This window comes from Melopsittacus undulatus, chromosome 2 (assembly GCF_012275295.1).
Source record: "Melopsittacus undulatus isolate bMelUnd1 chromosome 2, bMelUnd1.mat.Z, whole genome shotgun sequence".
Taxonomy (NCBI): Eukaryota; Metazoa; Chordata; class Aves; order Psittaciformes; family Psittaculidae; genus Melopsittacus; species Melopsittacus undulatus.
In genome coordinates, this window is record NC_047528.1 from 1461876 (window position 1) to 1479948 (window position 18073).

At 57.1% G+C, this 18073-nt stretch overlaps 1 protein-coding gene across 1 annotated transcript in view; it reads right to left on the bottom strand.

Moving 5' to 3' along the window:
• Window positions 1-1487: 1487 nt before the first annotated feature.
• Window positions 1488-18073, bottom strand: part of ARHGEF17 (Rho guanine nucleotide exchange factor 17) — a 36907-nt gene continuing 20321 nt past the window's right edge. The window contains exons 2-21 of the mRNA XM_034074579.1: window positions 13691-13768; window positions 11341-11523; window positions 10936-11052; window positions 10543-10635; window positions 9541-9717; window positions 9239-9289; window positions 8052-8161; window positions 7843-7928; window positions 7641-7759; window positions 7178-7391; window positions 7000-7073; window positions 6670-6863; window positions 6340-6581; window positions 5800-6046; window positions 5639-5725; window positions 5486-5553; window positions 5001-5149; window positions 4741-4915; window positions 3557-3799; window positions 1488-2234 (exon numbers count right to left, since the gene is read on the bottom strand). Of these exons, the coding sequence (XP_033930470.1) occupies window positions 2044-2234; window positions 3557-3799; window positions 4741-4915; window positions 5001-5149; window positions 5486-5553; window positions 5639-5725; window positions 5800-6046; window positions 6340-6581; window positions 6670-6863; window positions 7000-7073; window positions 7178-7391; window positions 7641-7759; window positions 7843-7928; window positions 8052-8161; window positions 9239-9289; window positions 9541-9717; window positions 10543-10635; window positions 10936-11052; window positions 11341-11523; window positions 13691-13768 (2898 nt within the window). The 3' untranslated portion in view covers window positions 1488-2043. The remainder of the gene's footprint in view (window positions 2235-3556; window positions 3800-4740; window positions 4916-5000; window positions 5150-5485; window positions 5554-5638; window positions 5726-5799; window positions 6047-6339; window positions 6582-6669; window positions 6864-6999; window positions 7074-7177; window positions 7392-7640; window positions 7760-7842; window positions 7929-8051; window positions 8162-9238; window positions 9290-9540; window positions 9718-10542; window positions 10636-10935; window positions 11053-11340; window positions 11524-13690; window positions 13769-18073) is intronic.

The following is an 18073-nucleotide window of genomic DNA, read 5'->3' on the forward strand; positions in this document are numbered from 1 at the left end:
AGCGAAGCTCCGCCCACACCCAGCGCTTAGCCCCGCCCTTGTCTCCTATAGCGCCCCCTGCCGGGCGTGGAGGGCGCAGCGGGAGGGAGGGGCGATGGGAGGGGGGGATTTGGGGGTGTTTGGGTTTATCCCAAGGGATGAGGGGTTTTGGGGTGAAAACCGAGGATTTTACATAGGGAACGGGAAGGGTTTAAGGAAATAAGAGGGTTTTGACCCATATGGGCACCGTAGGGGGGCACCCATGGGTGCTGCACCCTGCTTTCCTCTGGGCCCCATAGTGCACCCCATAGTGCACCCCATACCGGACTCATCCCCTTCCACAGGGAACACGTTTCCCACGCTGGGACACCCCCGTTGCCCCCATGCCGAGTGCTCCCAATGACCCCTGTCCTGGTTGTTTGTCCTTCCATCATTCCCAGGGCACTGCAAGGGACCGGGATACATCCCAATGGGGAAGGGATCCCCCCCAGCATCCCTCCTTGGGGGTTATCCAGGAGGGAATGAGACACCCCCCAAGGAAAAGGACAAGGCTTCATTCGGACACAGGGGACCCTGAATGACAAAAAACCCCCAAGTGACCCAAATCCTGCTCCTTCCTTCCCAAAATGTCCTCATTATCCCAGTGTTAACTCCATCCTGGATGGAGAGAGGGGAATGGGACAGCAGCATCCCTGTCTCTCACTCAGGGCTTTGTGGGGATGGGATCATCCCAGTACATCCCTGCCACCGTTATCACTTCTTCCATGGGGACAAGAGGGATGGGCCTCATTGGGACCCTGGGCTGAAAGCAGGAAAATGGGAGGAAAAAAGGACAAATGGGGGGAATTTTGTCCCAAAAAGTCTCATTTTTAGGGTCCCAACTTCTTCTAAATCCCACTATTTGGGGATGCAGGAGAGCATCTCTGCTGTCTGGCACAGGGATGTGAAGAAGATCCTTGTCCTCATCCAGAAGATGCTTTGAATGCCATCAATACCTTCATCCCGCTCCAAAGAAGATCCATGGGAATCACAGAGATTGGAATGGGGAATCCCTCAATCCCCCCCTCCATCAGTCCTCCCCTCCCTACATGGTCCAGCTCCATCAATGGGATCCAGCTCCATCAATGGGATCCAGCTCCATCAATGGGATCCAGCTCCATCAGTGGGATACAGCTCCATCAATGGGATCCAGCTCCATCAATGGGGTCCAGTTCCATCAATGGGATCCAGCTCCATCAGTGGGGTCCAGCTCCATCAATGGGGTCCAGCTCCATCAATGGGATCCAGCTCCATCAGTGGGATCCAGCTCCATCAATGGGGTCCAGCTCCATCAATGGGATCCAGCTCCATCAGTGGGATCCAGCTCCATCAATGGGATCCAGGTCTACCCCATGCAACGAACCACGAAGCTTTTACCCCCCCCACCTCCAGAGCAGAGGGAGCAGCATCTCCATGAGGATGCTCCTGACCCCCCCAACCCCCCCCCCCCCAATAAACAAGGATGTATATATATATAATATATATATATTTAAAACAAACAATCAGACAAACAGCTATCTGGGTGCTGCGATGGAGCGAGCGGGTTAGCGGGAGCCCGAGGGGGACACCACGGGCACATTGTCCCTGGGATGCTCCCATTGCATGGCCATGGATCCAGGGGAAAAGGGGGGGGATGTGGGGTGTGACCCCCTGTTCCCCCCCCCAAAGCAGGCACACACACAACCGGAGAGCAAGGCAGGTTCTGGCTGTACACAGCATCCTCCGGCCGGTCCCAAGGATGCTCCTTGATGCCTTCCTCCTTCCCAAATGGACTCAGCCCCCTCCCCATCTTCTCCACACCCCCAAATGGGTTCGTGTCCCACAGCTCATCCCACCACCCCCCAGTCCCTTATGGTGGCCGGGGGGGGGGACAATGGGGGGACTGGGGCTCATCCCCCCCAACCCCAAGCACACAGAGAGCAGCCGGGTTGGAGATGAGAGGCGCTGGGGGTGGTGGGGAGGGGGTCAGGACCCCCATCCTCTGCATACAGGGGGCAGCACCCCCCTTCCTGTGGCTGTGGGTGTTCATGCTCTCCAGAGCAGGAGGTGGTTGGTGCTGTCGTCCCTTCCCACTGTCTCGCTGCTGTTGGTCAGGCGGAAGTCCTCGTATCCATCCCCACCACTGATCACCAGCATCTTGGGCTTGGACAGAGCCAGGGCAGGGGCTCGGGGACGGGATGGGTCTCGTTTCTCTGCCTCGCTCGGCTTCTCGGCCCCTGCGGGGTGGAGAACACCCATGTGCTGTCGGATGGGCCCTCGCGGATCCCGTGTTCCCAGCAGCATCCCATTAGTACCATCACACCAGTATCCCACCAGCATCATCCCAGTGTCTTCCTACCAGCATCATCCCACAGGCATCCCAGCAGTGTCCCACCAACATCATCCCAGCGTCCTCCTATTGGCACCATCCCACCAGCATCCCAGCAGTGTCCTACCAGCCTCATCCCACCCGTATCCCACCAGCATCATCCCAACGTCTTCCTACCAGCACCATCCCACCAGCATCCCACCAGCATCATCCCAGCATCTTCCTACCAGCACCATCCCACCAGCATCCCAGCAGTGCCCTACCAGCATCATCCCACCAGTATCCCACCAGCATCATCCCACCAGCATCATCCCACCCATATCCCACCAGCATCATCCCAGTGTCTTCCTACCAGCATCATCCCACCCATATCCCACCAGCATCATCCCAGTGTCTTCCTACCAGCATCATCCCACCAGCATCCCAGCAGTGTCCTACCAGCATCATCCCACCCATATCCCACCAGCATCCCAGCAGTGTCCTACCAGCATCATCCCACCAGTATCCCACCAGCATCATCCCAGAATCATCCCAGCAGCATCATTCCAGCAGCATGATCCCAGCATCCTCCCACCAGTATCATCCCACCAGCATTGCCTCACCAACATCGTCCCACCAGCATCCCACCAGCACTATCCTAGCATCAGCCTCCTAGCATCATCCCAGCATCATCACCCCATTAGCATCCCACCAGCACCATCCCAGCATCCTCCTACCAGCACCATCCTACCAGCATCCCACCAGCACCATCCCAGCATCATCTTCCCATCTTCCCAGCATCATCTGAACATCACCCCCCCCCAGCATCCTCCCACCAGCATCCTCCGAATGTCACCACCACATTCCCAGGTGCCATATCTTGGTCCCCAAAATCTCCCATCCCCAAATTATCCCTTCCCATCCATATTAGCCATTCCCATCCATATTACCCCATTCCCCTTCATTGCTTCCATCTCCCCATCCCACCCCTCAGATGTGGTGACACTGGTGGCTTTTCCCATTGAGAATTAGGGTCTCCCATGGAAACCTGGGATCACTCAAGCCACCCCCAAACCCTGGAGGTGCCAAACACCCAATCCCCCCTATTCCCATTTTCCTCCTTGGGTTCTAACAACACAAGCCTGGAGCAGACACCCTGATGGCCACATCCCAAGCTTATCCATCAGCAGCACAGCATTCCATTGCCTTGGATCGGGCCAGGATTACCCCCATTCCCATTATCCCACCTACCGCTCTCCCTTGGCAACGGGAATAGGACCTCGAATCCATCGGGCAGCTCAATGGCAGTGAGGAAACGGACATGTCCGGTATGGCCTTGGGACAGCCCCACCAGCACTGGGGCTGCCTTGGCTGACACGGACAGGGTCAGCACCACACCAGCACTGGTCCCAATCCAGAGCAGGTCCTTGCAGGCCAGGAGAGCCGTGATCCGCAGGCAGGCGGCTTTGTGCTGCCGGATAATGGCATCGGAGCCTGTGGAGCACGTGGATGTCAGCATCCCACCCTGCCCCGCATTCCATGGATCCATTCCCACACATGGGACATGGGGAAGGGGCATCATAAGCCCCATGTGGTTGGTATAGAGCACCAGGTGGTGTCAGATGGGATGCCTGAGGATGGGATTGTGCAGGTGCTTTATTGTCCTGTGGGATGATGAGGATGTCCACGGATCTGTTTCTCCATATGGGATTATGCATAAGCTCAGGGGCTGTGCTATGTCCATGTGGGAATATGCAGACTCCCAGAGACTGCTTGATTCCAGTGGACCATTCACATGCCATCTAGGGGATTTCCTATTGTCCTATGGCATTATGAAGATAGCCAGGGAATTCCCTATTGTCATATGGCATTATGAAGCCATGCAGAGGATTCCCTATTACCCCATGGCATTATGAAGCCATCCAGAGGATTCCCTATTGCCCTGTGGCATTATGAAGCCATCCAGGTGATTCCCTATTACCCCATGGCATTATGAAGCATCCAAGGGATTCCCCATTACCCTGTGGTATTATGAAGCCTCCAAGGGATTCCCTATTACCCTGTGGCATTATGAAGCATCCAAGGGATTCCCTATTACCCTGGGGCATTATGAAGCATCCAAGGGATTCCCCATTACCCTGTGGCCAGGGGTTGCCCTATTTCCCATGGGATTATGCACGTGTCCAAGGGTGCCCTATTCCTGTGTGAGACTATGAAGCCATCCATGGGATTCCCTATTACACCGATACCCAGGGGCTGCCTTCTTCCTACACGGGATTACACATCCACCCAGGGCTTGTCCCATTACCCATGGGTCGGGATGCAGGAGATACAGCATTTCCCATCCCTGGATGCTGCAGAGCATCCCATCTCCATGGCAAACGATGCCCATGGGTACCACTGGTGATGGTGATGCCAACACTGCTGGCACTTACCCGCGAGCATCTTGTGCACCGGGGGGGTGATATCAGCCTCTGCCAACTGCTCATAGCTGGTGCTGTGGTAGAGCCGGACCTGGGCACTGCTCTGCAGCGCGACCCACACGCCCGTGCCCGAGCTCACCATGCAGGTGACACTGCGCCCGCTGTCCTGCCCCACATGGAGCGTGTGCTGCAAGGGATAGAGCCGCGGTGATGCCGATGGTGCCACCGGTGCCCATCACCGTGCCCTCTGACCCTACCACCACCCCCGGTACCTCTTGTGCCAATGTGGTGGTGTTGAGGACCATGATCCGGTTCTGGCAGCCGCACCACAGCTTCCCTGCCACGGCCACCATCTTGGTGATGGGGCTCCCCGGTGAGCCCAGTGACACCGACTTGGAGGTCTGGGGGTCCCAGAAGCGGCCTATGGGGAGAGGAGGGGGGTGAGAAGTTAAAGCACCCCCATAAAACACCATCTTGGCCTGGCTTGGTGTGGCTGGAGGTGCCTGTTTCCATGTTCCCCATTGGAATGCACATGAGCTGAGGTCCTCAGGGGGTGGCAGAAGCAGACAAGGACCACAAGGAGGATGCTTTTGGGGTCTCCAGCATCCCTGGAGGTGATGTCCCTTCCATTCCCATAGAGGCAGAGAAGCCACCAGCACTCAGAGCATCCCTCTCCCAGGGGCTGCCCAAGAACCACCCCCTTTGGAGCCTCATTTAACCCCACCAGTGCCTTTGGATGTCCCAAATCCATCCTCACCTGCCTCCCGCTGGTACACAACGAGCTCCCCATTGGCCAACGACACGAACACCTGGTTATCCAGGTACCTGTGGGGCGAAAACCCCTTTGTCAGACCCTGCTCAGCCACCCCAAACCACCCTCCTATGGACATCCCAGGGCTCCATCGCTTACAAGATGCACATGACAGCAGCAGCGTGTTGCATCTTCATGCTGTTCTTCCTATTCCGGATGTTATCCGAGGACTGATACACATGGATGCTGCGGAAGAGCAGAGCTTGAGCCCACCTCAATGCGGTCCCATACACAGGTATCCCCCCATACCAGGGACATACCATCCATCCTCAGTGCCCAACCACATGGAGCTCTGATGGGCTTCAGGGTCGAGGCTGAGGAGGTCCTCGAGGCTGCCGCGGGTGAAGGAGCCGCGGCTGGAGCGCCGCAGGGCTCGTCCATCCGTGGGGCTCTCTCCGTGCCGGTTGGGGCCGTAGGTGCCGGTGATGGGCATGAAACCAGGTTCCTGCTCTTCCTCGGAGCTTGTGGTCTCCACTGCTGCCTCCTTGCAGCTTGGGATCTCTTCATCTGCGGAGGAGGAGGAAGGAATGGGTCAGAGCAGGACCGTTTGGTACCCAGCAAAGGGGTAGAGACCATAGATCCCTTTGGTCAAACCCAGGGGGGGATGTAGGGATGCTGAGCCCCAAAACGCACCAGGTTTTACCCAAACCACCCATGGTGTTGGGCTGATGACCCCCAACAACTCTTTTCCAAGGCCTCCACCTGCAGATTTCCCCATGGAATCCAAACCAATGGAGATACTCACAACTTTGGGGCAAAAAAGGGGGATTTTTGCTAAGGAGGGGCTGGGGAGGACTCACTGCCGAAGCTGGAGGAGATGGTCGAGTGGCTGGCTTGGCTCTGCAGTGTCCCTGACGGGCTGGGTGAGGACTCATCATCCGTATCATCACTATCAAAGGGCACCAGCTCCCTATTGCCTCCATCGACCGGCTCCGAGAGCTCCAGCGATGAACCCGAGATGGAGATGTGCAGGCAGGGCTGCGGTGCCGCATCCTCCGGCTGCACCGGCACCGGCTCCGACGAGGGGCTGCCCACCGGCTCCCTGCCACCACAATGGGATGGGGGGGATAGAACCAGCTCCAGCATCACCCCTTCCCTCTGGCTCCATGGTGCCAATGGGAATGTCCTACCTATAGACCCGCTTGAGGCCGGGCACCGAGGCGATGCAGAGGATGCGGGCAGAGCAGACAGCAATGCAGGCTTCCACTGTGGGCTCCTTACGGATGCTGAGCAAACAGACCTGCCCCACGTAGCCATCGCTGTTGCAAACCCAAACTTCATGGGAGCTTTCCGGGCTGCCGTGGCTGGGAGAAGCACAGGAGAACTGCAAGGGAGGAAACGATGGGATGAGATGGGTCGTTTGGGAATGATGCTGGAGCTCTCGGTACCCAGCAACAAGCGCATCGGGATGGAGAGGACCATAAGATCCAATGGGATGCTTGAACGGAAGCTCTGAATACCTGCATCCCGCTCCGTGTCTTCATGATGGGGATGGCCTTGAGGAACTCTGGGTCCAGGCAGTTTTTGCTGGAAGCTGGGAAATCAAAGTGGAGGATGAAGCAGTGATGGAGCAAAGGGTCTATCAAAGCAGGAGGTGATGCTGAGCCCACCACCGCATCCATCCTGAGCTGCTCTTACCCAGCTTCTTCTTGGCATCCTCAAAGGCTTGCTCGAAGCCGAGCCGGGCATCAGGGTTGGGGAACTCAAAGATGAAGTTCTCGGTGCCATCAGCTTTGGTGGTGCTGAGCTCCACCTTGTTGGGGGGGAAGGCCATGCTGAAGGACAGGGATTGCTTCTCCGCCAGCTCCCGGTGGATGGCGGCCATCAGGTCCTTGATCACATCATCCAGGCTCTGGGAATGGGGACAATGCTCAGGTATGGGGATAACGCTCATGGATGGGCCACCACCAGCCATGTGGCTGATGCCGCCCCATATCCATCCCCAAGCATCCTTTGGAAGCTGCCCCATTCCTCCCTATGGCATCTGGGTTCTCTGAGGACATTCATGGTCACCAGCCCTTCTACAGGCTCTGCTTCCCATCAAGGACATCCCAAGTGTTCCCATTGGGAATATGTTCATCCAGGGCCATCATCCCCATACCTGGTGGGGGAAGCTGAGGGTCTCTGATAACTTGCTGACTTGCCCCAACGTGCTGAGGTCTTCATCCAGGCGGCAGATGCTCTTCTGGATGCTCTCCCTGTTGGTGGCTTGAGAGGCGCCTGTGTGGGGACACACATATGGCATTAACCCCTCCTGCCCGCCAGCAATGGGTTATGGGATGGGATGGGACAATGCACCAGACCTTTAACGATGTCCACATCCTCCAGTGGCAGCTTCCAGAGCAGTTTGTACTTGCTGGCAGTGTCAATCACACTGGCCGCTGTGTACCTGTGAGGTTGGAAGGGATGGATGGAGCTGCACCCATATCCCCAGCACCCTAAAGCTCAATGGGGACAACCCTCACAACGTGGGTTAATCCCAATGGGTGTCCCCAAGCCTGGGGGTACTCACAGGCTCATGGAGCTGCGGCGGAGGGAGCCTGACTTGCGCTTCAATGTGGTGCACACCAGCAGGTCCGAGAAGAGGAAGAAGGAGCGGTCCTTCTTCCCACCCACTGCCTTCTATGGAGCAGTGGGAAACACCAAGGGGTTAATGGACAACACTGGGAATGGTCCCTGCCTCAGTTTCCCCATGTGCTGCTTTGGTATAAGGAGGTATGATGGGTCCCACACAACCCACACATAGCATGGGACCTGCTATGTCCTTGTGATGATGAATGGAGGCAATGGTGCAATGGCCATGTGGGCAAACCCATAGGGTCCCACTCATGGGGAAGCATCAGCAACATGGGAACACCAGTCATGGGCTCACAAAGACTCTCATGGTCTCCATCTCCAGCCTCCTGCCTGCTCCCAAACCCATCTTATTATCCCCATCAATCTGTCATTGATCCATCCATCCATTACCATCCATCCTTATACAATCATACAGTATCTCAAGTTGGAAGGGACCCATAAGGATCATCAAGTCCAACCCCCTGTTCCTTGCAGGACTACCCCACACTAAACCATATGACTAAGAGCATCATCCAGACACTCCTTGAGCTCTTACAGGCTTCATGCCACAACCACTTGGGGAGGCTGTTTCAGTGATCGGCCACCCCCTCAACAAAAAACCTTTTCCTAATGTCAGTCTGAACTTCCCCTGATGCAGCTTCCATCCATCCATCCCTCCATCCATCCATCCCTCCATCCATCCTTCCATCCCTCCCTCCATCCCTCCACCCCTCCATCCCTCCCCCCATCCATCCCTCCATCCCTCATTCCAACCATCCATCCTTCCATCCAACCATCCATCCCTCCATCCCTCCATCCATCCCTCCCTCCATCCCTCCACCCCTCCATCCCTCCCCCCATCCATCCCTCCATCCCTTATTCCAACCATCCATCCCTCCATCCATCCATCCACCCATCCACTCATCTATCCATCCATCCATCCATTCATCCATTCATCCCTCTCTCTCTCCTCCCCTCTACCCATCCACTCTTCCATCCACCCACCCCCTCATCCATCCACCCATCCATCTGTATCCTCCCATGGGTACAAGGCACCCCACGACTCTCAATCCCAGCCTCCCACTCTCCCATCATGTGTATTCCCACAGCCCTGCCAGCATCAAGGGCCCATCCAGTTCTTACCACTTCCACGACCATCTCCTGGCGCAGGAACCTGCGGAGTGGGGCCTGGAGCTGTGGGGACAAGGAGGCTCATGAGTGGGGACCCCCAGTGTGGGGACCCTCATGGGCTTTGTCCCTTCCTCTGCAGCCCCCGGCTCAGAACTGGCACCCCAGAGCTTTCCATACCCCAGGAACCCACCAAGGCCAAGAGATGATGGGTAAAGCAGAACCCAGAGGAGAAAATGAGCAGCCCAGAATGAGCAGAATTGGCTGTGTTTTGGTGACAGGGTAAGACTGACCCTATATAAGATCCCCATACATACATCCTCCATCCCTTCAATGTGGGACTCGATCTCCTGCACGATCCGTGCGTTCCTCTCCACCTCCTCCGCGCTCTTCATGCCCTTGTTGATCCTCTCGGCCACTTGCTTGATGTTGCGCTGGGCATCGATGAGGAAGGGGTGGTCGGGGTGGTCCTCAGGTGTGTGCTTCAGCAGGTCCTGCCATGGGGACACAGCCGGGATGTCACCATAGGCAAAGCCATCAGTGATGCCATGGCACCAGCAAGCAGAAGTCCCCATCACACTGCTCTGGCTGCTGGGGATGGAAACCAGCCCCATGCAGGGAAGAAACAAAGCCCTGAGGTTTGGCCATCACCAGCACCCCTAAAGAGGCACCAGCTCCTGAGAGGACATCACCACCTTGCATGGGTACCTGAAATTCCTCACTGGAAGTGCTCAAAGTGAGTATGGATGGGGCTTGGAGCAGCTGCTCCAGTGGAAGGGGTCCCTGCCTATGGCAGGGGTTGGAGCTGGATGGGCTTTAAGGTCCCTTCAACCCAAACCAGTGATTCTATGGAAGCACCACTCATTACCAGCAAGAGTGCCCCTGGCACAGGGAAACTGAGGCACAGGGTTCCCGGATGGTGCTGCTGTGTCCAACCCTGCAGCAGGAAGGTAGAGGGGAAGGGGACTTCACACCCGTGTTGATGGGGGACAGCAGGGTGACATCCTCAGGGTGACAACCTCAGGGTGACATCCTCAGGGTGACATCCTTAGGGTGACATCCTCAGGGTGACATCCTCAGGGTGACATCCTTAGGGTGACATCCTTAGGGTGACAACCTCAGGGTGCCATCCTTAGGGTGACATCCTTAGGGTGACATCCTCAGGGTGACATCCTCAGGGTGACCATCCCCAGCCATGAGTACCCTTGGGGACACCAACTCTGGGTCAAGGGATGGGAGAAGAGGCCAGCAGAGACCTGAGACCCTAAAAGCTCCTGTTAATGGGGTTGAGGTCCAGGCACCCTCCTGCCCGCACCCACCTTCACCAGCAGCTCGTAGCGTGGGATCCTCTGCACTGGTTTGATCATCAGGTCAGACAGAGCCTGCTTCTCCTTGTTCTCCCGCATGCTTTGCTGCAAAACACACATGGGAGACAAGGATGGGCCCATCAGGTTGGACATGGTGGTTGTCCCACCAGCACAGGATCAGGAACAACACCCATTTAGAGTCAGGGTGACTCCTCCTTACACCACCTGGAGTGACTCCAGTTCATCCCAACTCTCCCTCTTTGCAACAGAACCAAGAAGACCACAGGCGGAATATCCCAGTCTGACCATAAATCACCAGTTTCTTCCCATTAACCCCTATCCCACCCCACCAGCAGCCTTGCAAGTGGCTCTGGACCATCCATGGGGACAAGAAGCAGGACCCACCTCCAGGAACTTCATGAATGCCGGCCGGGCTTCCTTGGCAATCCTGACAGCATCCTTGGCATTGAGGAAGTTATCGATGTAGGCAGAGTAGATGTTCACCAGCACGTCCTTGGAGAACTGGGAGGGGAAAAGGGGATAGATCCAGCATGGACATCCCGGATCAGCCTGGAAGAAGCTGCCCCAAGGGTTAAACCGGCTCAGGGCTGGAGTGGGGAGGGTTCACCCCCCATCCACCCCCCTTGGTTTGCACATTACGCTAAGCAGACAGCAGGCCTGGAGATTATCTCCTGTTCTCCATCCCAGGCCTGTTTGGCCTGTGCTGTAATCACTTCCCTGCCTCTCGATCCCAAACTTCTCCAGCCGGAGCTGGGGTCCCATAGGGGAATCCACCCCACAAGGACCTACCGACTGCACCAGTAGGTCGCCCACTTTCTGCTTCTCGTGCCAGTTCTGCACACAGTCATGGATCTGCTCCAGGAACTGCTCGTGGTGCTCCAGCAGCTCCGGGATCTGGTCAAAGATCTCATCCACCAGTGATGGGTCACACAGCAGAGAGTTCTCCGGTTGCTTCAGTGGCTTCATGTAACCCTATGGGGAAGGGAAGGCATTGGGGTGCACAGAGGTTGCTTTTCCCACCTATCCCAGTAGGAATATTTCACCTCCTGTTGAATGGGGATGCTCAGTATGGGGATTGGTGGCATCCTGCAGCAGGGGTTCCCCAGTGAACACTGGAGCCACCAGAAGGACCAGACAGCACCAGGTCCAAGGTTTTGCATCGCATCTTCCCTGGGTCCCATCCCACTCAGTGCATCCCCATTGCAGTGTGGGACCGGGACAGGTCTGCATGAGGATGTGCTCTGTCCCTCAGCCATGGGCTTGAGAGTTTCCAAGTCTTTGCTCTCATGAGCCCTGGTCACATCCATCTGCAACAGAGCCTGATCTTGCCTGGAAATCACAGCAACACAACCATGGCATCCGAAAGCTGATGCATTCCTGATGGGATTTAGGGTGTTTGAGACCAGGAAGGGCTGGTGGTGGATCAACCCCTGCATCATTGCACCCAGCAATGGCCAATGGGGGCAATGTGGGCAATGGCCAATGAGGCACTCTCAGGGCAGGCAGGAAAAGCAGCTCTGCAAGGCTATGAAAACCCTTTCCTGCTGTGGGGCAGAGCTGCAGGAGCAGGAAGGGAAGAGCTGGATTTGCAATGGATGCAGGGTGGGGAAGGTCTTCTCCAGCCTTGCTGCCTCCTCTGCTTGACTGGGTTGGGGTGATGGTGTCCTCCAGGATGGTGGGAGGACCATGCAGATGGGTGGTGAGGACAGGACCCACCTCGAGTGGCTTCGGACACCTCCATCCAATGTGGCAAAGGAGGAATCATCCCAAGGAAGAGGTTCCTCATGCTGATGGTGGGTGTCTTGTGGAGACCCCAGTTAGAAGGGCCAAACCCTTCCTGAGGGTCCTAACCCACATCACCTGCCCTACTGCAGCCAACACACCCAGTGTGAGCTGTGCCATGCATCCCACCTGCCATGAGACTGGGGGAGCAAGGAACATATAGGGAAGCCGACAAGTCCCTACATTGGTTCACAGGGAGAGCAGGCAGGGCTTGCCCATGCACCCTCTATACTGGCTGGAAGATGATGCTCCAAGGTGGTCCTTGTCCTGATAGCCACCATGCTATGCATCACCAGGCCATGTCATGGGTCTGATCACCTTGTCCTGGTTGAGATGGGGAGCACCTTGAGGCCTGGGACTCCATCCCAGAAGGGAGATCCCTTTGGTTTCACCATGTCAGGATGGGCAAGGGCTCAGGCATTCACACCCTGTGGCTCCCACCCATGTCCAACCAGTCCTTCTAGTGGGGAGCTGGAGTTCCAGTCTCCAACCAGCCTCAGACGGGATGGCCTCATCCATGCCAGGTCCAGAGGGACATCACCTGGCTCCAAACCCCATACAGCTTCCCCCAAGTAACCCTCAGCAACAGGGTCCTCTCACCCCTCCATGGGAACATCTGTACTAGGAGCGGGTCCTTCCCTCCTGTAATAACATCTGGGTCCTTATGGGGGTCTGTGGGCAGAGCCTGGCTGGGTGCTGGGATAACGGGTGCCCCATACCCTTGCCCCATAGGCACTGCTTCCCATGGGCCAGAGCAGAGCTCTGGGTGTTAGGTGCTTCCACCTGCAGCGATGTGGTTGGACAACCCAGAGCAGCCTGACTCAGTCTCCAGGGCGTTGACCACCATTAACCTTCATTACCATCTGAAATGTGGGGTGGACCCTCGGGCCAGGGGGGTTGGAACCAGCTCAGTGAGAAAAGGAAGGAGAAAACCCCTTTGGCCCATGGCTGCACTGAGCAGACAAGGGGAGGAAAGGGAATGGGGGTGTAAGGGGTCCCCCATAGTGGGACAAGCACCAGCAACAGCCCAGGGGATGGGGTGCAACACCAGGAAGAGCTTTTAGGGGGTAAGCACATAAAAGGGTTGGGGACACGATACCTGCAAGGTGACAACGCACCAGGAACACTATGGGCTTGATGTGGGGGACAGAGGTGACCCCCTCACCCTGTTCTTGACCCCATTGCCACACTGCTCCCACCTCTGTCCCCATTGTCCCAACATCCCCATTGCCACCCGTGCCCAATCCACCCCAACACCACATAGGTGCCTTGGGGTGCATCCAGGGTCCAACCTGGGCTCCGGGGGACGGTGACAAGGACAAGGAAGGGACAATCACCCCATGATATGGGGCCATACCTGCATCAAGGTGCGCAAGGACTCCACATAGGACTGCTCCGTGTCCAGCAGCGTCATGATGACGTGTTTCCTCATGTCCTGCCCCGGGTGGGAAGAAACAGAGGGTGAGTTTTGGGGTACCCCAATGCAGGGGAGCTGTGCACTGGTGTGGGTGCCGGCACTGGGGCCCGGTGGGAGGCTGAGAGCCGGAGGAGCCCGGCTGGTGTCCAGCTCCCCTCCGCTCCCTCTCCACCCCGCTGGAGGAATCCAGGAGGATTAGGAAGTACATGACACGGAGCGCACAGAGACGCCTGGTTTCCGCCCTGGATCTCACAGCCCTACATGGGTCTACATGGCCCTACATGGGAGGCTCCGCTCCGAGGGGTCCTATAGGAATCCTCTATCGGGGAGCTATGAGAGGAGGGTTAATGGGGCATGGGGGGAATGGGGAGGTGGTTGTGAGGGATGGGCTGCCAGCCTTAGGAAGCTGATGGGTTGGGGGCTTCTTGGTTGTGGGGCTTGGAGACCCTCCTTGTGTGCAGCACTTGGGGGGACACCCCTGGAGCTCAGCTTGGGGCAAGGTGCTCCAAAGGTGCTGAGTGCAGAGATACCCCAAAAGAGATGCTCCAGAGCCCAGGGTGTGAGACACCCCAAAAGGTTTGGGTGCAGAGATGCTCCAAAGGGTTCGAGTGCAGAGACACCCCAAAAGGTTTGGGTAGAAGATGCTGCAAGGACCCTGGTGCAGTGATACCCCAAATGTCTTGGGTGCAGAGATGCTCCAGAGACCCTGGGTGTGAGATACCCCAAAAGGTTTGCATGTGGAGGAGCTCCAAAGACACCGAGTGCAGAGATGCCCCAAAGGTTTTTGGTGCAGGGATGCTCCAAGTGCATCCTTGGTGCAGACACCCCAAAAGTTCTGCATGAGCAGACCCTGCAGAGCCCCTGGGTGTGGGACACCCCAAATGGTTTGGGTGCAGAGACCATCTGCTGGCCCTAGGAAAGGAGGTGCTCCCATGTACTGGGTATGGAGACTGCAATGGTCCTGTTCCTGGAGACCATCTGAAGTACAGAGACACCCCAAACTGTGGGTGCAGGGACACCCCAAATACATTGAGTGCAACGATGCTCCAAAAGCCCTGGATGTGGAGATGCTCCAATGGACCTGGGCACACTCAAAGGATCCCATTAACCAGGACACCCCCAAAGGCCATGGGTGTTGGGATACCCCAAGCGTTGTAGATGCAGGGATGCCACTAAAGCTCTGAGGACAAGGGCCCTGCAAAGGATGCTCAGGCACCCCAACAGCCCTGGGTATGGAGATGTCCCACCAGGACATCACAGCACATTGGGACCGGGTTCCCCTGACCTACTGGAGCCACCAAACCCCTGTATCCCCCATCTCCTTGTGGGTTGAGCGCATGCTCTCATTGGGGACACTTGTGGGCAAAGCCACTCTGCAACCATAGGAGGAGGCTTTATCCCAACCAACCTCACCACAGATGGAGGCCACCATCTCCCCACTGTCCCCAAGGAGCAATGAGGAGGGATCCGGGCCCGATCCTGCTCGGTGCTGGAGAACAGAGCCGTGCCTCAGTTTCCCCTCTCACCCACCAAGCCAGTATTGGTCATTTCTGCCAAGCATGGAGGAAACCCCTGTTTAGAGCCATACATAACAGTGACGGGTCCAAATCCCTGCAGGAATTCTGCCCCCTCAATGCTGGAGTCCTTGGGAACACCGGCTGAGACCTCCCCACTTCATTACACACTCTCACTGCTGGATTCATCTGTTGTAAGCATGGGCTGAAGGGCTCCCATAGTGGATGGGCTTTAGGGGTACAGAGCATCTGCCAGCCCCATCCTGCCTCAGTTTCCTCAACCCTCTCACAACCTGTAGCTCCCCATCTCAATATGATGCTCCCAGTATGTTCCAGAGCTCAGGACCAAAGCAAAGGGCCAGATTAAGGAGATGAACAGGCTCAGCACCACACACTGCACCAGCAGCTAGAGATCTGCAGCAGTGGGGAGATGCAGGATGAGGCCCAACTGTTGGAAAGGGGATTTGTTCCACTGTTACAGCAGTGGTATTATCCCATCAGGGGGACGAGAAGCTGGAGGTAATGCAGCATCCTGACAGGGGGAAGTGGTACCCAGGCAGGGGCAGGATGCACCCACTGCATCCATTACCCCAGCAAAGCATCTCCCAGTGGGGTTGATGTTGCTTTGGTCTTCATCTGCTCTCCCTGGGGCACCCCTACCGCACCCCAGCATCATCCTGCCTCCCCCAGGATGCTCAGCACCCTCGGGATCACGATGGGAATTGTGGCATTTCCCCCCCAACCAATGCCTCCATGGTGTAAATCATCATGGGGAGGGGGGTGGCAGCGATGGCTTCAGCCCCTCCATCACCCCCTCCGGGTGGGAGCATCCCCCTTTCCCTGCAGACCCCGGGGGCGTCAGGCTGAGGATGAGGATGGAGCCACCGTTGCCACGGCAATCACCACCCAGACCCTGCAGGTCCCAGGCTCTGCCGGGCTCGCACGTGTCCAAACATGACGCATCCATGCACCGTCCATACACCCCCCATCCCACATCCCCCTTCTCCTCTCCATCCCTCCGTTCCCATCCCGTTCCCATCACCTCGGTCCCACCGCGGCTGCCACAACCCTTGTCCGGCAGCTCCTCGGCTGCTCCCCCGAGCCCGGAGGAGGCGAAGGCCGCGTCGATGCCGTCCCCGATGTCTCGCATGTCCTCCAGCGCGATGGTGAACTGCGCCAGAGTCCTCACCATCTGCAGCATGCGGGTCCCGGGGTCGGTCCGGCCCACACGGCCCAAGGAATAAGAGATATGGGATAGATGTATCTATATACACACACACAGATCTCCCCCTTCCAAGCAGCTGGAATGCCGGGATGCAGCAAGGAGGGGGATAAAGCAGAGGAGCTATTTATATCAGTAGGGTTCTGTGTGTGTGTATATATATATATATAGGAATAGAGGTATCCGAAGCCCTCCCGCAGGATGCGTCCGGGGCTGCACACGGGTCCCCGGCCCCGGGTGCTACCGAGGCACGGGCAGGAGGGAGCAATGGGAGACGGAGGCTGAGCCGTGCCCACACACGCGCATGGATGCAGGCAGGGCCGGATCCTGCTGGGAAGATGCTGGTGGAGAGGCTTTGCCGGAGGAAGACGTTGTACTGAGGGGGGGGAGTGATGCTTCTTGGGGCGTGGGATTTTAGGGGAGAGGGGGATGCAGGGATCATACTGAGTTAGGGTGCTCAGCATCCTTGGGGTCTCCATCCCCATCAATGGGGTCCCTGGGTACCGTGTCCCCCTCCCCACCTCGCAAACAGGGACACCGAGGCACGGAGCAAGCCTGCTTCTCCCCACATCATCACCTCAGCACCCACATCCCTGCCTGCGGGGTGATGCACCCTGCCCGGATCCATTTGTACCGCTCCCCTCCTGCTTGGGTAATTAGATGTAATTAGCCGCTCAGCCCGTTGCCACAGCAACGGCGTGCAGCAGGGCTGCTTCCTCCCATTGCAGCCGGTACATTTCCTCTTGGTAATGAGGATGAGGAGCATCTCATCCCGGGGACAGTGCACCCATCCATGGGTGCAATGCTGTGCGACCATCTGGTGTCCCCCCCGGCACCCTCCATGGCTGAGAACGTTCAACTCAGTGCATATAATGAGAGGCGAGGTGTATTACATAGGCTCTGGCAGTGGGATCAGGGAGGAGGGACCTGCAGCACCCGGTGTGGGCAGGATGGGTGGCTGCAGTGCACCCGTACAGCTAATTGCATTAGGGGTAATGAGCTGTTTGCAAAGCAGAGGCTCCTGCAATTTCTTCTGCAGCACCATGGTCATCCCAGAGCTGCTTCTGCTGCGATCCCAAACCCGCCTGGGTTGCAATCCCACATCCATTTGCATTGCAGTCCTGGACCCATCTGCACTGCAATCCTAAACTTCTCTGGGATCCAGTCCCAAACACACTTCTGTTGTAATCCCAGGCCCATGTAGGTTGCAATGAGCTGCAACCTTAGGTCAATCCCAGACCCATCTGGGTGGCAATCCTGGGATGTTCTGGGTTCCAATCCCAGACCCATTTGGGCTGCAATCCCAAACTCATTCCAGTTGCAATCCCAGACCCACCTGTGTTGTAATCTTAGACCCAATTGCATTGCAATCCTGTGCTCATCTGGGATTCAGTCCCAGACCCATTTCTGTTGCAGTCCCAGAGCCAGCTGGGTTGCAAACCTGAGCCCATTTGGATTCCAATCCCAGACCCACCTGGTTTGCAGTCCCACGTGCATTTGAGTTGCAATCCCAGGCCCATCCTGGTTCCAGTCCTGGACCCATCTATTCTCCAGTCCCAGAGCTGAATGGGTTTCAAACCTGGGTCC